Below are 21,037 nucleotides of genomic sequence, written 5' to 3' on the forward strand. Positions count from 1 at the left end.
TATACTTGCAACAGATATCACAATACCAGCAGTGTATCTGAAATGCTAGAAAATCTTAGAAGGCAAACCTTAAAAGAACGCAGGTTTAAACCAGATCGACTCCAAATGTTCCACAAAGTCATCCACAATAAAATTGCAATACCATTGCAAGGTAAAATAATTAAAAAAAAACAGTCTAAAATAAGATCTACGGGCCATCAATACACATACAGACCTCTTTGAAAATGTATCAAAGACGGTTTTAAATTTTCATTCTTCAGCCAAACAATCAAAGATTGGAACAAATTACCACCGAATATCCCAAACTAAACCTCTGAACTCACTAATGAAGTCCTCCTTGAAAACATTCTCTCACAGGTCTAAATTGGATATAATTATATATATTGTTTTTATCTTGTTATAAAAATATATAAATATAAAAAAAATATGAAAATTGTAATTCAAAAATTGTAATTTTATAGAAGAAAATTGAAATTTACTCACATCAAACCTCATACAGGCATATGACAAGCCGTTTTTATATTTATTCACTTTCGAGATAGCTTAGAAAGTTAAATCAGATATCTTTATAATTAAATAAGATATCTTCTAAATTAAAAGAGATATCTTGATAATTAAATAAGATATCTTATAAAACTTGTTATATAGATATCTTATTTAACATATATAAGATATCTTATTTAGTTAATAAGATATCTTTTTTTAGTTTAAAAGATATCTTATTAAGTTTATAAGATATCTTATCATAAACTATATAAGATATCTTTTGTATAGTTTCTTGTAAAGATATCTTAAACACTAAATTAGATATCTTATAAATTAAATAAGATATCTTTATTACTTAAAAGTATATAAGATATCTTTATTACTTAAAATAAAATAAGATATCTTATAAACATTATAAGATATCTTATATATACTTTCTAATATATCTTGTTAATTTTAAAAGATATCTTGAAATTGATTAGATATAAATACGGCTTGCCATACAGGCATGCACTAGAATGTAGTCCTTAAAAAGTTGATGGTTCGGCTAAACATAAGGGGTCCAGTCCCCTGTTTTTGTGGGAAAAAACGTGGTTGATCATGTAAGGAATCACCAAAGTGACTGGAGACCTTTGAGGTCAGTAAGCGACTTTTCTTAGCACTAACGAAAAGCTCTGGGTCCGCCACTGCTGAAGAAGAGAGGGACAAGACTGAACGTATGCCCGTTTCCGTAAAATAATAATCTTTCCGTCTTTGTTTCCGAGATTTTACACTTACAGTGGCTTCCTGTTTTTTTGTTTTGTTTTGAAGAGGAAAATTTTGTAATTTTCGATTCAGGTTGATATCCTTGTATGATAATAATCACACTATAGTCTTTTATGATTTAGGATTACATATGTTTTAAATAAAATAATATGTTATAACCTTTATTCAGTGAGCTCATGAAAAAAACCTGTCGTGTTTCTGTTTCACTGTTGTATAAAGACTGAATTTAATAGAATTACACAACAGATAAGGTTTGGTAAGGACCACAGATTTAGGGCACTCTAACATGTATCATGTACATACTTGTGGAAGCTACTATTTTTTACATCCAATTGTAATGATTTTTAAGGTTTTGGTCTTCAATCATTTTTGTCAATCTTCAATCTTTGTCGTGATGACAGAGTAATCTCTCTTGTAAAATTATTAATCACTAATGTAGTTTCTCCTTTGTACTTATACATTGTAGGTGGCGCTTTAAAAATATTAAAGAATCAATGTATGAAGCGAAAAAAAAATATTTTTAATTAGATAATTGAAATGACATGAAAAATTAAAAAATAATAAAAATTAAACGAAATTTGTATCAAATTATCCACTAAAACGGTTTGTTTCCTCTATGTACTCTGCTAATAGTTGAGTGATATTTTCTGCATTTGACAAATTGATTGTTAATAAATTGTCTAAATCTGTTGGAATTTGTCCTGTTATGAAGTAGATTTGATGAAATAATTTGTCTCTGGCATCTGAATACAGATCACATTCAAAAAGGTAGTGTTGTACATTTTCTTTTTGTTTGCAGTGATCACAGGTTTCCGAGTTGATTTGCTGGTTTATTATAAATTGGTATGCATTTAATTTAGAATAACCTGTTCGTAAACTGTTGATTATGTTGTACATTTTTTTTTTACGGGAAGTCTTTGTTTACTTTATTTTTAATTTCAGGATGAAATCTAAAATAATGACGTCCAGTATTACTGTTTTCCCATCTGCGTTGCCATTTTTTTGTTACTGAATTTCTAGCAGCTTTTTTTACATCTTGTTTTGTAAATACTGTCATCAACTGCTAGTGTTTCTGCTTCTTTAGCAGCTTCTTTTGCCAGGGAATCTGCCTCATCATTTCCTTTTATGTTAGCATAAATGAGGTTTTGGTCACTTTAAAAGAGTTAATTTTAATTATTAAATGATATGAGCAAATCAGCTCTAATACGGATAAATAAGCATGTGCAATACTAAAAATGTTCCACTATCGATATAAATCAAGAGATAATATTGCTTTTCGAACAGGGAAAATACTAAAAAAACAGGGCCAATACAGAAAAAGCCATGTTGGCCCATGGGCTAATACGGGACGTTTAATTTTCTTGCGCCATTACTCAACTTTGGTGGTATCATTATGCATGATTTACCATATACATGTAATTTTTACTTTGACCTGTGATTGTCAAATTCCACATTTTCTTATTTACATTTTTTTGTACATGGTCTAAGTACAATGAAGTACACATGGTACATGTATATTTAAAAAAAAATCATTTGTTCTCTTTTCAGTTTAAATGTCATGTTAGAAGATGCCTAACTGTTCTGTGTGTTTAGATTTAGTGAGGGTAGCCACTTGCTGTGTGCCATGTGGCCATATTTTTTGTTATTCCTGTATCCATCGTTGGATATCTCGTTCACCAGACACAAAATGTCCACAATGCAGAGGAAGTATACACTGTATACAGAAAGTCATACTGGAGGCCAATGAATCAGCAGGTATGACCATGATGAGTATTTAGATGTTGTATCTTATTTTCATGAAATTGGCTTGCTAAAACATGCTGTTTTATTGTGATATTTTGACAGTACAAAATAAGCATACACATGTAACTCAGCCTCAAAACATGCAAAATAAGTATTAAAAATTTGCAAGATAATGACGTACATTGTAGTCACTGTTTTCTTTTTTAAGATATATTGTAGTACAATTAACAAATGTATACATTTTTGTTCGTGTACATGAAGGTTTCAATTAGTTTGTGGATGATATTTTATTGTTAAAAGTAAGATTTGATTTAGTAATTTTACTTTCAAGATTTTAATCAATATCATGAATATTTATACCAATAAAAGCAATACTAGTTTTCAATTGATACATCTTTTTATTTCACTTTACAACAATGCTTGAATAAAAGAAATCCGTGTAAATAGACAATTCTTACAAATCTTTTTTTTTTAACATAACGAAAAATGAAAAGATTCTACAATGTATATATACATTTTGTATCAATTTGCTGTAAGACTTAGTGTTAAAGTGATTGTGTCTCATATATATACATATTTATTTTACTGATTTTAGAATTAACAGAGGAAGATTTACAAGATCCATGGAGTCATTCAGACTGGGACAATATGCTTTTATCAGTATTAAATATTTGGAAGACAAGTCCTGTAAAGCGAGTCTGTGATCGTGTCAAAGGTACATTATATTCATTAGAAAAAGGTACTCTTTTATTGATATTTGGACAAGCCTACCAAAACGACCCTAGAGCTTCTGAATTAAAGTCCTATGAGACTGAATATTTTTTTATTCTTTTTATGATTGATTGCCATCATGTGATCATGCCTTCATGGTGATTGTGACCATATTGTATTTTATAGCTTAAATTTTTAATTTCTTTTTTTTCAGACCGTACCCAAAGCAATACCTATGCAAGAAGTTTTATGGATGGATGTACACAAGGTTACCAACACTGTTCCCACTTATTGGGGGAATTTCAACGAGTGGATGGTAATTATAAAATAAACTTCTAGAAATTTAAATCTAGGTCTTAATCCACATACCTTTTTTTCCAGAACAACTTTCTTATCAAAGTCATCAAATAAATTGGGTGAATGACACAAAAGATCAAATCTAATTTAAATTAAGAGTTGTTGGTACCCATGCTGTAACTATTTTTGTTAAACATGTTAAAGTTGTATCATGTTATATTTAATGTTCATTCTCATGAAGCTTGTTAGTTAAATTGAGCAATATATGCAATTGATTTCAACATTTGACAGTTGTTTAAATAATAATAAGAATATCCAATTGAACTGATATGTAAGTGAGAAATTTATAATTGTTGCAAAGAAAAAAACAGCACATATATTTAAAATGAGTATTACTTTGTTTACACACTTGTATTTATATTGTATTGTTAATTGTGCAATGTGCAGCCACAAGTCAAACTTACACATGCACTTTGAATTAAACTACTGTAAAAATGATTATCTTATAATGTTTTAAGGTGATATAGAAGATAAAGCAGAATGGTTAAAGGATAAAACTGTGTTTTACTTGGACATTTTGAAAACAAGAGCAATTAATCATCCCAGAATAGGTAATAGATTGGTAACTGTTATGTGTATGTGTATGTATGTATTTGTCCAAGAAATGATAAGGACTAGTTAGATATAGTAGACATGTAGAGTACTAGTAAGATGTGGTATGAGTACCAATGAGACAAATCTCCATCCAAGTCACAATTATAAAAGTAATAGGTACATATGTTTAGGTGAACATTTGTTTTTAAGCATGTTAAGTCAAATCTTATTTGAAACACAAAATATGCATATGAGGTAAGCATATATGCATTATTGGTTTGAGTAATTAGTGTGTAGAAAAATAAATGAGTTCAAATGAGTTGTGATGGCATTGCTTAGCTTAAGTATGCATAGATACTTATGAACTTTGAACAGTATGTCTTGCACCCAAAAATATCAGATATTGAAATGAGGGATAATTAGAAAGTGGTAAAGTGAACTGGTTCAAAGGCATTATAATCAAATTAGAAGGAAAATTAGGTTGATGAATGGCTGGAAACTGATGATTGAGTCATTTAAGTAGTTAATCTACAGTATAACTAGCCTGTCAATACTATTTGTCAATAGTGTTGTGTGTTTGAACCTATTGCACTCTTATCTTAATTGAACAGAATTCTCAGTTTTCCTGCCAAAGGTCAATGGTTATCTTCATGCAATCAGGCTTATTACACCAATATAAACTGGCCGCCACAATATAGCCAAGATGGATGAAAGTGGTGTTAAACACAATCAATCAATCAATCAATCAATCAATCATAGAAATCTGTTGAAAATTGCAAAACATTTTTTATAAACACTAGTTGAATATCACTAATGTTTATGCATTTAACTTGTTAATTGATATTCCATGTGGTTTTTTTTTCAGTTGACTTGAGAACTAGATGGAGTAATCTAAATGATGACAAGAAATTCTGGTATAGTGTGTTATTAGTCATTACATTATTCCTGTTAGTAGCAGACGTACAAAATGAAAATGGACTCTTCCAGTTAGTCACATGGCCTGTATGCAAGACAATGTTGACAGTTTTGTATGAAATGTTACGCATTCTGTTTTATATTCCTGTTCGTCCAGTATTTGGATTAATTCGATGTGCCATAGAAGTTTTGTGGATTTTAGTTGATATAGTTATCAATACAATTCTCTGTTTGATGAACATAGTTACGATTCTGCTATTACTTCCTGCGAACTTGATGAATAGTTTTGGGATTCTGATTCCCAGTTTAGCAACAAAAGCAAAAATGTTTCTACCAGTGGTAATGTTACTGTATGTCTTTGTGCCAAATTTCCAGCTTTGGTGTCGCGGAATGTTGGTCCGACTTCAGAGGAATGTTCAGGCTCAGGAAAATTAGAATATGCATAGTCTTTGTAAATGAGTGAATATGATAAAAAATAAGAATATTTTTATACATGTTTAAAATATATTTGATAAAACATGATAAACAATGTAAAATATTTTTACTTACAAATAGGAAAAATGTTGTAGAGAAAATTTAAAAGGGTTTTGAACATAAATAACAATTTTAAGAATTTTAAGAATTTAAGATGAACAATGTTAAAAAACAAATTCTGCATATATATAATGCTCAAATAGAAAGATGAAATTGTTGGTTATAGACAGAATATAAATTTTGATAACTTTATTAGGGTGTTTTACTAATACCTAAAAGAATACTAGGATGCCTACATTGTTTTTATTTCTTTATTCTAGTATTAACTCAGACAACAAAGCAATGAGCATATATGCAAATGAATTTGCAGTTTACTCTTCGTGGAATACACATTTTGTCCTTTTAAAATTATTAGATATTGATGGCATTTGTCATTGAACCATTTACAAACTACACATTTTTTTTGTTATTTATTTCTTTTAGGGAGGAACAAGGAAGGGGGGATTTCATTTATAAATCCTGTCTTTGACATTATTTGTGCTTTAAGCTCATGCATCTTTTCATTAATAAGCATTAGATTTTCAAAGTGTTAAGAAACATTTTTAAAAATTACCAAGCATCATTGCTCTTTTCACTAGGAAATAACTCATTACCATATACATAATAGGCCAAGTCTGAACAAATCGCTTCAATGATCAACATTGGAAACAATTTTTTTTTTAAATGCATGACTTTGAAGACGCACTTTGAAAATCACAGTTGTGGCTTGAATATTGTTTTATAGCATATCAAACCTTTCATTTTATGAAGCATATCAATTCTCCAGCTTGTATAAGGCATATCAAAGCTTCCACTCGTATGTCTTTTCAAGTTCCAATTTATGTATGAAAAATCCTAAAGTCATTTTATGGTACCGTTTGAAAGATAAATAAAATTGTAAACAGGATGAATTAAAACTTGTCTTTTAAAATTAATTCATAAGAACCAACATGATTAAATAGATAAAATTAAGGGGCACAATAAGATTTGTGTTTGGGTATTTCACCCTCTACCAAATAAAGGATTGAAGTCTAGAGATATATATATATTGAATTGCAAAGGATAAACATCTTGCAAGTATCTTGAATGAAATTTGTTGAAAGAAGGCAAGGTGAATGTTATTTGATTTTCTTGAGCAATATTGATTACAACACATCACTTTTTATCAAAGAAAAGTGGAAAACAAATGCATAGTTTCTGCTGTAACTCACAGTATTATGTGTACAATTACTACAAAGCTGTTTTATAAAATAGTTTAACATCCAATTTGTCTAACCTATGTGAGATAAATATATATGCATAATAAAAAAAAATGAATAATATTTTTAAGATGTAAAATTATTTTTTTCTATGTTTTTTGTATATACAGGCATATATCGTTAAAATATTTAAGGATGTGCTTAGGTGAGGTTTTGGGATTTGTGTCAAATGTTCGGACTCCTTGGTGTTTTTCCATACAATACAATGTAAAATATTTTGCCCCATAACACTCGTAACATTTATTTTTTCATATAAGATTTAATAGCTCATGAAAGGTCATTTACCAAAATTTTAGAAGTTTCTTGATTTTCTTTCTTTTGTTTTGAGACCCAAATAATACGAATGCAAATATAAGGTAAAAGTCAGAGACAGCCTTTTCCCGCCATATTTTAAATATCTCGAAAAGGAGGTCCATGACCTATCAATATGTTTAGCTTATCTTTATCCTTAATTGATGCTCTACCAGCTTATAGTATCAATTTTAATTTCTTAATATCTTAAATTTTACATAACCTCACCTAAGTATATCCTTAAGCTTGAACATGTATGATGTAGATAACCTTTTAAATATCAATATGTAAAATTAACCTTCATATCATATGACCTCATTAAAACAGATGTGAACTTTGAAACATTGATCTTATCTAATTCAGTACTAAGGTACATGTAGATATGTCTCTATTATATCTGGCTCTATTAATTTGAGAAAAGGGCACACATGATGTGACATTGTGAAAAAAGATCTATATATAGGGAGACATAATGAATGTCATTTCATTTCCAGCATTATACTGGTCCGAGTACACAGTTATTTCATAGTGCATTTCCTTTAGACAATAAATAGAAATAAAAAAATCCCACCTGCGCTTTCTCCATAATATTTTTACAGTGTGTTGTACTACTTTTGGGACAAATTATATCAAAATTATAGAAAACTTCATCAGCTCTAACTCAAAGTATGGACAATTTTATGTGAAGGGGGTCTTGAAATCTTTTGACAGCTTCTGAAATGCTAATTTTTTACCTTTTTCAACTGGACCAAATCACTACTTTACATTATAATTCATGAATCAATTTTTTTTACAGTGTAATTTTATCCCCCTTCTTGCTACCTGAGGCATAAAACATAAGTAAAGAAATTTGGAAGGGGTATAAAAAAAAATTGACAAGTAACACACTGTCCACACTAGGGACTATATTCTTGGACAACGAAAATTAAGGGACGATAACTATGTACTCGGACTGTGGTATTAAGTATACCAAGAATATTATGAACCCAAAAACAAAGTATTCTTTGAAAAAAGAGTATTTATATGCATGTTGAAAAACCATTGCATATGCCCTTTAATGAAAAATTGAATGTATTGGCAGGTAGGCAATACATGGACAAAATAAACATCATCTGATGGGTAACATTTATTTTCAGTTATATGAAAAAGACTATAAAGATGAACTATTGTCTACATGCTAACTTACATAAGCTGTCAATCAAAGCATGCATGATCTCATTTGATACCTATGCAGTTGAAAACATTTGTTTTATTATTTATCATGTTTATTGATTTTTTGTATTTTATGTGCCAAAAAGTTTGTGTTTTATTGTTGGTTAGAATATGTTTGAACAAATTTAATATGATATAAAATGCATTACTTTTTGTATTTGATTTACAGTTGTGTAAATTAAAATTTTCATGCACATACACCATGTACACATGTAGTATAGAAAAAATATATCTACCACCGCATCATTGATGTGTGATACAATATTTATCCACTTGAGACAGTTAAATTTTCCAATTTAAAATGGGAGGCTCGCAGAGCGTTCTAAATATTTAAAATTTAACTGTCAAGAGTGGATAAATATCGTATTACACAAGATTTGGTAGTGGAATCTGATTCCCTTATGATTTGTAAACAAAATGCAGGCAAACTCATTCCTTCTTTTCTATTGATCTGCACAAAAGATGTGTTCTTTTTAAGCGATGTCATCAGACACGACGTCAAAATAGGAAATTCAGAGGAAAACAAGAAAACTTGACGTCATAATCGAATTTTAACCAATGAATAACTGAGATCAAATGAACCACACATTGATTAAATAAGAATAATCAACATGTTAGAAAAAGGATAAATTGGTTAAGAATAAGAGAAATATATACCTATACATTAGCTCATACAATTTTTAATAAATACATATCCCAACTTTAAAATGGATGGAATTGTATTACATGTAGCCTCCAGCTACACAATCCAACTATATCTTTTTATAGCCAATACCAACTCTTCATATCAAGCCACAGTTGACCCTTCATATCATAAAAAGTCAAAGATCAAAAAGTTGATGTTGAATAGAACAGTTATAACCTTTTAATTGAAGGTGGTACTTACAACATTACAGGAAGATAACTTCATTAAAATCCGCCGATGTTTTAATCACATTCTATTGATAAGGAAATCTCAAGCTCCTCATTGAACAAACTAAGTGTTTGTCAAACTGCTATATATCCAATAACATTTTTACAACAAATTATGTGGTTCAATTTTTTTTATTTTTTACATTTGAAAAGTCAAAGTAAATATTTGATCAAAATTTTATGAAAATTAAACGAGCTAAATTGATTTTAATGAAGTCTTCTGTATCATTATAATCCAGGTTAAGGTATTCTGATGTCATGAGTTGCATCATATTTGACTTGTGAGGTAATACAATGGAGCTTCTGTTGTCAGCCTGGAATAAGAAATGTAAGGAAGATGTTTTACTTTTATCCATCTTCAACTGTCCCAAAATATAAATACTTGCATCTTTATATTCTGTTAAAAGAATTCTAATACAGTATTGATAGTATATAATAGACTATGTGATCCTGAAAATATATTTTATTTGTTTTTTCTATGGTAATTATACATAACTCGCCGATTCTCAATTTATAGGACAGCATAAGGGGAGACAATCACTCATCCGTTGTAGGTACCAGTTTGCATAAGAATGAGCAGCCAAACACACAGGAAGTAGTAAAAACAGGATCAAACCTCATTATGTGAAAACTATAAAAAGCTTTAATGACTTTTTGCTTCAATAAGCATTCATTGACTTTTACAACAAACTTTGTTCATAGTATTATATTTTTTAATGAAAGAATTAAATCATTATGTAAAATTGTATCTTAACATAAGATTTTGTATTTACACATATAGTGCCCTGCAGTTTGTAAATTATTAATTTGGGCTTTGAAAGGCAAATTTTCCATAATCATCTCTGACTCTCACCAGGTTCAAAAATGTGTGGAATGATGGCTAGTTATTGTATTTGATCCATTATTAATGCATGTGAAGGAATTTTTAAGAACTTGTTTGTTGTTTGAATTTTTTAGAAATTTGAATGCTTATATACTTTAACTGTCTAACACAGGGTTATTGAAATTAAAAGTAAAAATGCTACAGGGTTTAATATGTAGGTGTGTTATCTTTGTGATGTTTTGCTTATTATAGGTTTGATAAATGTTCTTGATTGTATCCAAATTAAATGCTTTAGGAAAGTCATTCTCTTTTGATCAAATAAAGGATACCTTTAGTTATAGAACCCAATTAACAAATTGGGGTTGTAAAGTGTTTATTTATTTTTTTAACATTAAGAAAATATTCAGTAACATTATCAGTAAGGGCTGGAGGTATAATTTTTAAGGTTTGGTTTCAGCTTTTTTAATCCATATTTTTGACAACTTTTTGAAGGCTTGAAACCTGCTTATAAAAAAGTGTCTTTTTTAGGATGAAGATAACAAATATTTACAATAAATGCAGCTTTCATTTAACAGATATATATGATAACTTCAGTTTACAAGTACCTTCAGAAAGAGAGGTAACTTAGTTAGATTAAAAGAGTGAATGTTGATATGACAAATATGTAATTTATTATTTTCTGCTTTTTGATATTTTTTAGCAATATAATTAATAACCTGTTGATTCCAATCCTTTGTTGTTTTTTCTATGCATTTTGTATTAACTTTTAAATAAAAACATTAAAAATAAATAACTTGCTGTTGTCTTTTCTGTTTTGTAGTGTTTTCTGTATATAAATAAGCATACATTACCAAAGAATTATTTCAAGGTCACAGGAAAAGGTCAACACATGAAATATTAAGTTTTACAAATTAGAGAAAGTCAGTACATGTCTATTGCTCAGATTTCCCTGTTATACAAATTAGGAGGAAATCAGTACATGTCTATTGCTCAGATTTCCCTGTTATACAAATTAGGAGGAAGTCAATACATGTCTTTTGCTCAGATTTCCCTGTTATACAAATTAGGAGGAAGTCGATACATGTGTATTGCTCAGATTTCCCTGTTATACAAATTAGGAGGAAGTCGATACATGTCTTTTGCTCAGATTTCCCTGTAATACAAATTAGAAGGAAGTCAATACATGTATATTGCTCAGATTTCCCTGCTATACAAATTAGGAGGAAGTCAATACATGTGTATTGCTCAGATTTCCCTGTTATACAAATTAGGAGGAAGTCGATACATGTTTATCGCACAGATTTCCCTGTTATACAAATTAGAAGGAATCAATACATGTCTTTTGCTCAGATTTCCCTGTAATACAAATTAGGAGGAAGTCAATACGTGTCTATTGCTCAGATTTCCCTGTTATACAAATTACAAGGAATCAATACATGTCTATTGCTCAGATGTCCCTGTAATACAAATTAGGAGAAAGACAATACGTGTCTATTGTTCATATTTCCCTGTTATACAAATTAGGAGGAAGTCAATACATGTCTATTGCTCAGATTTCCCTGTTATTGTGTTAAAGTGTTAATAAGGGGCCATGCTTCCTTTTCACTTTCCACATTCAATTGATCAGAAAAAAGTTTTCCAAGAATGTGTTTTTTGCAGATAGTATTTGTGACTGGTCATTAATATTTGGTCATTGTAATATCATTGTTAAGAATATGTTGTATCAAAGAACTCTCTTCGTGCATCTCGGTTTGTTAAAAGTTTTCTGGTTGTTGTGCAACTTTCCCAGTATTCAAACTATAAAACTTTTGTCACCAGGATAAAAGAAAATAAAATATCCTGATCTATTTCATGAGAAATGCATGTTCATTCAAAACGTGTCACAGTTGGACCTCAAATTGCATACTAAATATTTTACTCTATAAAACTTTATGGCAGCAAAAAATACAAAAGTTTCAACCGTTTTATATTCTAATTTATAAACAAAACAATTACAATGCAGTTGATTGTTCTACAAGTATTAGAGAGGCAAGGATTGTTCTTGAGGTAAAAATTTATCAAAATCAATATTTCACTGATATGCATGTAGCATAAGATCTTAAATAAAAATAAAGTAACTATATCTGACATACATCATAAACCTAGATATGACAAATAATAAAATTATACATTAATTCTAAATCTGTTTGTTTTAAAACAGCAAAAAAATGTGTTAATCTTCTATCTAACTAAAATTATGAACTAGATATGACAAATAATAAAATTACATATACAATCAAAAATCTTTGTAAACATCAAAAATATGTGTTAATTTTGGTAATTCATTTCTTGCAACATTTTAAAGCAATACAACCTGTTTTAAATTTTTACAAAATTTTATAAACATTTAAAATATTACCCAATAACATATACATTCATAACTTATAAATCATGTTTCTTTAAGGTAAATTAACAAAACCAGCCGTAATAAATAGAATACTGTAAATTGAACACTTATATTTCATAGATCTATAAAATATCTCAATGCTGCTTAATAATATTCATACAAATACTTAAATTTGAATTTTAATATATCTATATCTATATAATTTGTAGGATCCTTTACTATAGATAATTGAGCTGATCTGTAACAATAACATCTCCATGCTTTATATTTCATGTACTGTAGTACGACGCATGATTAAAACTGACGAGGAAAGGTAACACACGGCCACCGAAAGCATTATTATTGTGAAGCCCAGGTGGTCGTGTGGTCTAGCGGGACGGCTACAGTGCAGGCGATTTGGTGTCACGATATTTCAGTAGCATGGGTTCGAATCCCGGTGAGGGAAGAACACAAAATTTGCGAAGCAAATTTACAGATCTAACATTGTTAGGTTGATGTTTAGACGAATTATATATATATATATATATATATATATATATATATATATATATATATATATATATATATATATATATATATATATATATATATATATATGACATCCTAGTCTTTAAAACCTTGCCCTAGGCATTCCAATGAAAGAGAAATCTGTTATAGGAATAACATGTCCATCGCCTTGAGTAACATTACACAGGAATTTAGCATCATAAATAAAATCTCTGTGACTTTCTTTGTCTTTTAAAACATAACGATTATGATGTGGATATTTCTGATGAATTTCTCTCAAAGTTTCTGGTATAATGAGTGGTCCCTTAGCACCATAGATATCTGGATTATCTGGGTAAAGATCATCCCCTGAAACATAATTTTAAGGTAGATAGGGTGTCTAAATTATAATCCATAGAATTTTTTAATAATTTGCCAAAATGTAGTTTATATCATGCTTTTTAAAAAAATATAATAAAAAGAATGGGTTACCGGGCTTATTTTCACGGTACACGGTGTTCAAAATTGACAAATTTTGTATAGATTATGCATGGAAAACCCAATATTCTGCAAAACAGCGTAATCTACACCATAGAATTTTGAGATATAATATGAGAATATGGCTTTAATAGTATGCGTTCAGTTAAGAAAAAGAAACAATGGGGTCACCGGACCCGTTTTCTTGCTACATTATAAAATAGGTAAATTCCTAACACATTCTATATTGTAAAATTACCTTAATCTGAATTATCTGCCCTTGTATTTGAGTTGCCTCCCCTTATGTGGCAAAGTTTGAAAAAAAATGATCAAACAAAAGTTTTCTGTTTTTTGTAAAATACAACCATAAATATGATAAAACATGTTATTTTCTTTATTGAAGTGGAAGTTCTTACACATGAATTACCTACTACTCTAAAACTTTGCATATTCTTTTAAAGATCTAGACCTTGTTTTCTGGTATTTCCAAATCCAAAATGGAGGAAGACACCCTATCTACCTTAACACAGAATTTATGTCATCATTTTTACAGTTTTATTTAAATGAAACAGATATTTATAATTTAATAGTTAAAATAAAATCTACGTGGTTCCCGTCTGTCATATTTGTCATTCATCAATTGTTTTATAAAAAAAAAAGGTCGTTAATTTTCTTATTTTCATGATTTGGCCGTATATCATGTTTATAGCTGACTGTAACAATTAACATATGAGTTTTTCCCATTCTTAAAGGCCATACAGAGACCTATAAATAAAGAATGATGGCAATAATATTTTTGATGGTGACTTGACAAACAGGGATTTGTTTTGGACCAATTCATTGACAATACGCACATTTGTTAGCAAAAAGACTTTTATTTGATTTAGGTTTAAGAATATGCAAAATCAATGCAGTATGTTTAGATTTATAATCTCCTATTTTTTTTTTTTTTTTAAATTCTCCCTTATCAATTTATTCAGACCACAAGACAATAAAAAGAAAACATTTGTCATGAAAAAGACTCTTAAAGCTAAGAAGTATGTGAAATGTTGGGTATTCATGACACATTCCCCATTTCCTTTCTCAATTTTACTTCTTACAATTCTGCATATACTAGTATATACTAGCTATTAACAGATCTGAATTATCCAATATTTGATAGAATCGTCAGATTTGCCTTTAACTACAAAACTTCGTTAAATCAAAAAACTATGCAACATTTTCTATGTATATACCTGGATATAGAATAAACATTCCATCATCACAGATAGCAGGTACTGGAAAATTTTCTCGTTTCTCTTTTGTTGATTCTGGTCAGGCAAAATTCAGTCAACTCCTCAATATCTTTAAAGTTCAGAAATCTACATATTTCATACATCTGTGGTGGAGCCAGTTTAACTTTAGATTCTAAATGACTTTTTATCGACTCATCTGGTGGAGACCACTGAAGATATAAAAAAAGGGTATACGAGATTAATGAAAATTGTAATTGAAATACATGTATGCTTAGTATGTACAACATGAATTACCATTGTGTTATATATTCAACCAAGTCAAATCAATGTTAATAAAATTTGTGATTATAAATTATCCATAGTCATGAACTATTGTCATGTTCATAAATTAAATAAATAAAACGACATTGAAACATTGAAAAGAATATGAAAAAATCAATGTGCAAGTTTCACAGATATATTTAGCTAATTTAGATCAAACAGTAAACATTACTGAAGTTGATTGTTCATTCACCAAAAAAAAAATATAGTCATAAATGTACAGTATATGGTTTCAATTGCAATTTAAAGCAACTGAATATATCCATGCTGTGCTCATAGATACTTTGGGACGGGACAATTTTTTTAGCCCTCTTCCAAAATCTGTATTGCCATAGAGAGCTCTCTATATAATATATCAGTGACCTCCATGGAGAATTAAACTTGGAATTGATAGTAAATAGCAAATATAAGTTATTTTTAGTATATTTATGTTCATAGTCATGATATACAAAAACATTCATAGAAAACATGAAAATAATAGATTTTGGAAAGAAGGGAGAGGGCTGAAAAAATTGTTCTGTCCCCAAGTACCTATGGCTTTGATTAGAACAGACTACCCACTTTTAGTACATTGTACACGACATCATTGTTCTCAATTTTTTTTTCAAGCAATATTTTTAAAATAATTAATGATGTGAAAAGTTCACTATGTATAACATAGTTTCCTTTTAAAATATAATATACAGTACGAATTACTGTGATAATAAATAAGCCGATCAAATGTCCTCACAAAATCATTCAAATTTGATAAAATTTTAATGGTCTACATGTTTACCATGTTTAATCAGACTTTGAAATGTTACAAAACAGACAAATGATGGAATTTTAACATGCTTAACATCAATTCATTTAAGCATAATAGTGTAAAGAGAGTATTAGGTGGATTTTAACCTGTAAATGTACAGTTTCTTTATCATCATGCATAGCATCTGGTACAGTGTCCAATAAACAAAGAAAGAATGCAGTATAAAATATTCCTTTAGAACCTTCATCAGTTCCAGATGCTCTTTTTGCCATTGTGACAGGTGTCAACCAGTTTGATCTTTCTGTTAGTTTAAACATATTTATTTATAGATGATTGGGAAACAAGTTTTGCAACTTATATTAATCCCTTTCCACTTTGCGGGTGCGGGTGCTGCCTTGTAGCGGCATTAGCCTGCTCTTCTGTCGAAATATACAAGGGTGTCTTTAACGTGCAAGAGATATGGCCCTCTCTTTACACGGGTCAACCATTTATCGTCCCCTTCCGACGGACTCTCATCGTTTCCTTAAGACCATACTCGCAAATGGTGTCAAGGGAGAGCCGAAAATTCAGTCCCTGAAATTGTCATCCCGGAACGGGAATCGAACCAGAAATCTTTGTGATAGTAGTTCAATGCATTAACCACTGAACCATGGCTCTCTACTACACCACGAACCTTTCTGTTAATGGCCATATGTCAGGAACCATATTAAATTCTTGACACATTTTGATGAATTGTGTTGCATCTTTATCTACCTTCTCCCTCCATATCTCAAAATCAGAAATAGTAATATTACCAATTTTGCCATAATTCTTTGACACATTTGTTGATTCTGTTAGGGTATTTAATATTATTATCATTTAAAGATCTGGTTAGTAATATTTCACATTCTTCGAATGTCTCTCTTATAGCACAGATTCTAAAGGCAACTTCACTTGGGATTTTCGAATAATGTTCATCCCGTTGTCTTCTAAACATTGGAGGAACTTGCCCCACCTTTGCAAAATGAGCAAATGTCTTGGGCCATATATCATTGTAAAAAGAGGAAAGAATATCAACCCATTCTGGTGAAAAGTCAGCATCTTCGCCACGCCCCCTGGAAACACAAACCAAGCTTGGCATAAATTTGCTTTTTCCATTTCTTTTCAACATCAAATTTCGTAAGAGTATCTGTTTGCAATCTTCTTCGATTTAGCAGCAATAATCAGAGTAGCTGCCTCCCTCCAATGTTTTAAAATAGTAGCCATGTTATAAAGAATTTGTTTAATCAAGTCAACAATCATTCAATGGGGACGGCCATTTTCGGGTCGGGTCTAAAACGCGGAACTGAAAAATTGGTTTATTATAATTATTATCTCTGGAATCGCTAAAGAGAAATTAAAAGTTTAAACGGATTTTGAAAGCTGATATAAAAATCTATGAGGTGAAATAAATATGAATTTGTTTTAGATATGCATTATTACCGAAAAGTTGACCGGAAGCCTTGCTAAGTGTGACTCTGTCAATCCATTTTTGAACCTTTAAACTTAATTTCACGAAAAAGCATTTAACCCGGTCAAAATCTGTAAATGATTCTTAAAGACAATTCAATGACAAATAATAGGATATAAAACCAATTCTAATGCAATTTTTATGTAACAATTTTTTTCATTGGCTAAAATATACCGTCAAATCCACAGATGACCAGGCGTAACTAAAGAGGGACTCTGTCGTTAAAAAAAAGAAAAAAGGAGGGATCCGCCATTTTGAATTGATAGGATCAGCAAATGTTCGATTACTACAATATTATCGAAAATAAAACAACACCTACCTTAAATTTGCCGTTTAAATGTGATTTTATCCGAATTTGAAGCTTAAAGGTAACGTGATAACCACCAGTTTGTAAGTTTTCATTTGTATGACGTCTCGTTTAGCTACAACGTCTTTGCGCAAAAATCATTCATGAAGATTTTCGGAATTTTTTTGTATGTCAAATTTATACATTTTTTCAAGCTCTAACGTATTATTTCTTCTTGTAATGCATTAGAATCGGAATAACAGTACTGTAGTTGAAGAGTTGCCACCATCAATTTTGATTTGACGGTCGCAAATGTCGGTTTTACTGTTTCCGCTACACGTCGCCAGTTAAACTGTATTTGCGACCGTCAAATCAACAATTGACGGTGGCAACTCTTCAACTACAGTACTGTTATTAAATATCAATACATTACGTAAAAAGGGCAAAAACTTGACCAGAAGCCTCCATTGTATATAAATTATGAAGTCAAAATTTCAACTTTGAACTAAAATTCACAAAAAAAAAATATAAAGCCCGGTCAAAATCGTGAACATGATTCTTAAAGACATTTTAATAACAGATAATATGATATAAAATAAACTATAAATACATTAGATAAAAAGGGCAAAAACTTGACCGGAAGCCTCTCATGTAGAAATAAAGAAGTCAAAATCTCAACTTTGAACTTAAATTCACGAAAACATATATAACACGGTCATCTCTGATGAGATATTTAAAGACAGTTTATTAACAAATGATTTGGAAAAAAATAATTAATAATGCATTCAACAGAATGGGCGAAATATTGACCGGTAGCCTCCCTTGTATAGAAGAAGATGTATATATATATTGCAGTCAGCAGGGTTTAAGAACATCCGTTGTTCGACCTGTTAGTCAAATGCGTTTTGTAAAAATATACTTTTTCACTTTTTTGGTTTTTTGGAAAATGTTGTTTGTGCTGTATTTAGACCCCTCTACCAAGAAATTTGTTTTACATGCACACGTAAAAAAAAATGCGGTTTTTATCTAAATGCAGAAGTCAAAGTTTCAACTTTGAATTCAAAGCTCTCCAAAAACCATTGGAAGCCTATAGTTGTTAATGTCTGTCATTTTGGTCTTTTATGGATAGTTATCTCATTGGCAATCATACCACATCTTCTTTTTTATATAATCCCTGCAAAATTTCTGAATTCCATTTAAAAACAAATAAACTTATATAAGTTAAGTTTAAACGATTTAGATTGGAAAATACCCAAATTTTGACCGGCACCCCCCTTCTTATTGAAAAATAATGACTAAAACTTTAAAATATCAAACTAAAGTCTTCGCACAAGATAGTGATCAATATGCTAATCGGCGTAAAATCTGTTTGGCATAAATCAGTTTTAAACAATTTCATAATTACATCTGGTATTTCATGTATCCTTTTTAAACACGGTACGTTTAATCACTGCTAAGGACTTCATAGTGCACTAAAGGCTTATCATATGCCACTAAGGACTAAAACGGGTGCTGTTACATGAACATTGTTTATATATTATGGTAGAGATTGCATCGTTAATGCAAAAATTCCAAATTTTATATAAAAAAAAAGAACCACGGATAAATGAGAATTAAAAAGTGTTAAAGCACGTGTCAGTTTTTCTTTGATATTGCCGAAAAATCAGTGAGCCGATCGGCACGAGCCAACTCACACAACAACTGATAAAACAATCATAATATTTTTATTTTAGGTATTGAACAATTATAAGGACTAGGGCTAAATATGTGTATAATCAAAAATTAAAAGGACACATATTGTAATAGAAAAATGCAGTTTATTTTATTTCATACAGTTTATTAATTATAATGTATGTAGGATCTACTGTCAACAATATGTTATATGCAATTATTGTTTAACTGTTCTATACTTTAAAAATTTTCTCCTTCAATTTTAAAAGCAGGATTTTTCTAATTTACCTCCGGTAATATGTCTAGCAAAGTTCAACAAAATGTCATTAAGTTTGGACAGCTGTTATCGTACGTCAGCATCTTTATTTGTGTCAAGCTATAAGGCACAAACTAGTACCATGGTTACTTTTAATTAAGATTATAATGTTATTTTTAAGTTGTATATTGTTTTGTATTATAGTTAGGAAAATGTAAATAAGAAATTAAGAAATATTTTTTTAGGTAACGTGTAGTTTTGGCCTGGTTTTGGACCATAACTATATTTATGCATTCTATTTTTTGTTATAACTTATATAAATTCTTCCGTTATCCTGTTTTGTTTAGCTATGTTCATGAAATCACTAAATATTTTAATAAACTAAATACCGTCATAACTTTTATGTTGAAGACAAGATTTTAAATATCTTTATATAAAAAAGTTAAAAGAAATACAATATTTTATTTTATATGTACATTTATAAGAAAAATATGTCGTCGTAGTTCTCCTCTTATATTTGATGTGTTTCCCTCAGTTTTAGTTTGTAACCCGGATTTGTTTTTTTCTCAATCGATTAATGAATTTCGAACAGCGGTATTATACTGTTGCCTTTATGTATCAATAATTTTTACAATCAGGAAGATGATTTTTCTTTTAGTCAAATCCCTAAAAAGGTTTGTTATAATACCAAAAAGTGAATATATCAAACATACACTGTCTAAACAAAATAATAAGTTTTACACTGCATTCATAATTAGGGTTCGTGTTGTTTATTCTTTAGTTTTCTATGTTGTGTCATGTGTACTATTGTTTTTCTGTTTGTCTTTTTCATTTTTAGCCATGGCGTTGTCAGTTTGGGTTCGTGTTGTTTATTCTTTAGTTTTCTATGTTGTGTCATGTGTACTATTGTTTTTCTGTTTGTCTTTTTCATTTTTAGCCATGACGTTGTCAGTTTGTTTTAGATTTATGAGTTTGACTGTCCCTTTGGTATCTTTCGTCCCTCTTTTAAGATTAAAGATAACCAAATAAGAGTTTCTAAAATGTTATAGGTTCATCTTGATATTTCAGCGTTATTTTTTAGTTGTATATTGTTTTGTATTATAGTTAGGAAAATGTAAATGAATATATTTGAAACATAATTTGGCAATTTTGAAATAAGAAATT

At 29.7% G+C, this 21,037-nt stretch overlaps 1 protein-coding gene and 1 pseudogene across 3 annotated transcripts; one reads left to right on the forward strand and one right to left on the reverse strand.

Moving 5' to 3' along the window:
• Positions 1-1,245: 1,245 nt before the first annotated feature.
• On the forward strand, positions 1,246-11,314 carry LOC143080718 (uncharacterized). 3 transcript variants are annotated; one of them, XM_076256713.1, is made up of 6 exons: positions 1,246-1,323; positions 2,800-3,006; positions 3,590-3,709; positions 3,920-4,021; positions 4,521-4,613; positions 5,462-11,314. In XM_076256713.1, the coding sequence occupies exons 2-6, from the start codon at positions 2,820-2,822 to the stop codon at positions 5,944-5,946; spliced, it is 987 nt and encodes a 328-aa protein (XP_076112828.1). In that variant the 5' UTR covers positions 1,246-1,323; positions 2,800-2,819; the 3' UTR covers positions 5,947-11,314. The 3 variants fall into 3 exon arrangements, with proteins under 3 accessions (XP_076112828.1, XP_076112829.1, XP_076112830.1); XM_076256714.1 differs by having other exon boundaries at positions 1,275-1,335; XM_076256715.1 differs by lacking the exon at positions 1,246-1,323 and adding an exon at positions 2,064-2,094.
• Positions 11,315-15,093: 3,779 nt separating this feature from the next.
• On the reverse strand, positions 15,094-17,416 carry LOC143081073 (acyl-coenzyme A diphosphatase NUDT19-like; annotated as a pseudogene).
• Between the last annotated feature and the right edge of the window lie 3,621 nt (positions 17,417-21,037).

The sequence above is a fragment of the Mytilus galloprovincialis genome, chromosome 6 (genome assembly GCF_965363235.1).
Source record: "Mytilus galloprovincialis chromosome 6, xbMytGall1.hap1.1, whole genome shotgun sequence".
NCBI classification, from domain to species: Eukaryota; Metazoa; Mollusca; class Bivalvia; order Mytilida; family Mytilidae; genus Mytilus; species Mytilus galloprovincialis.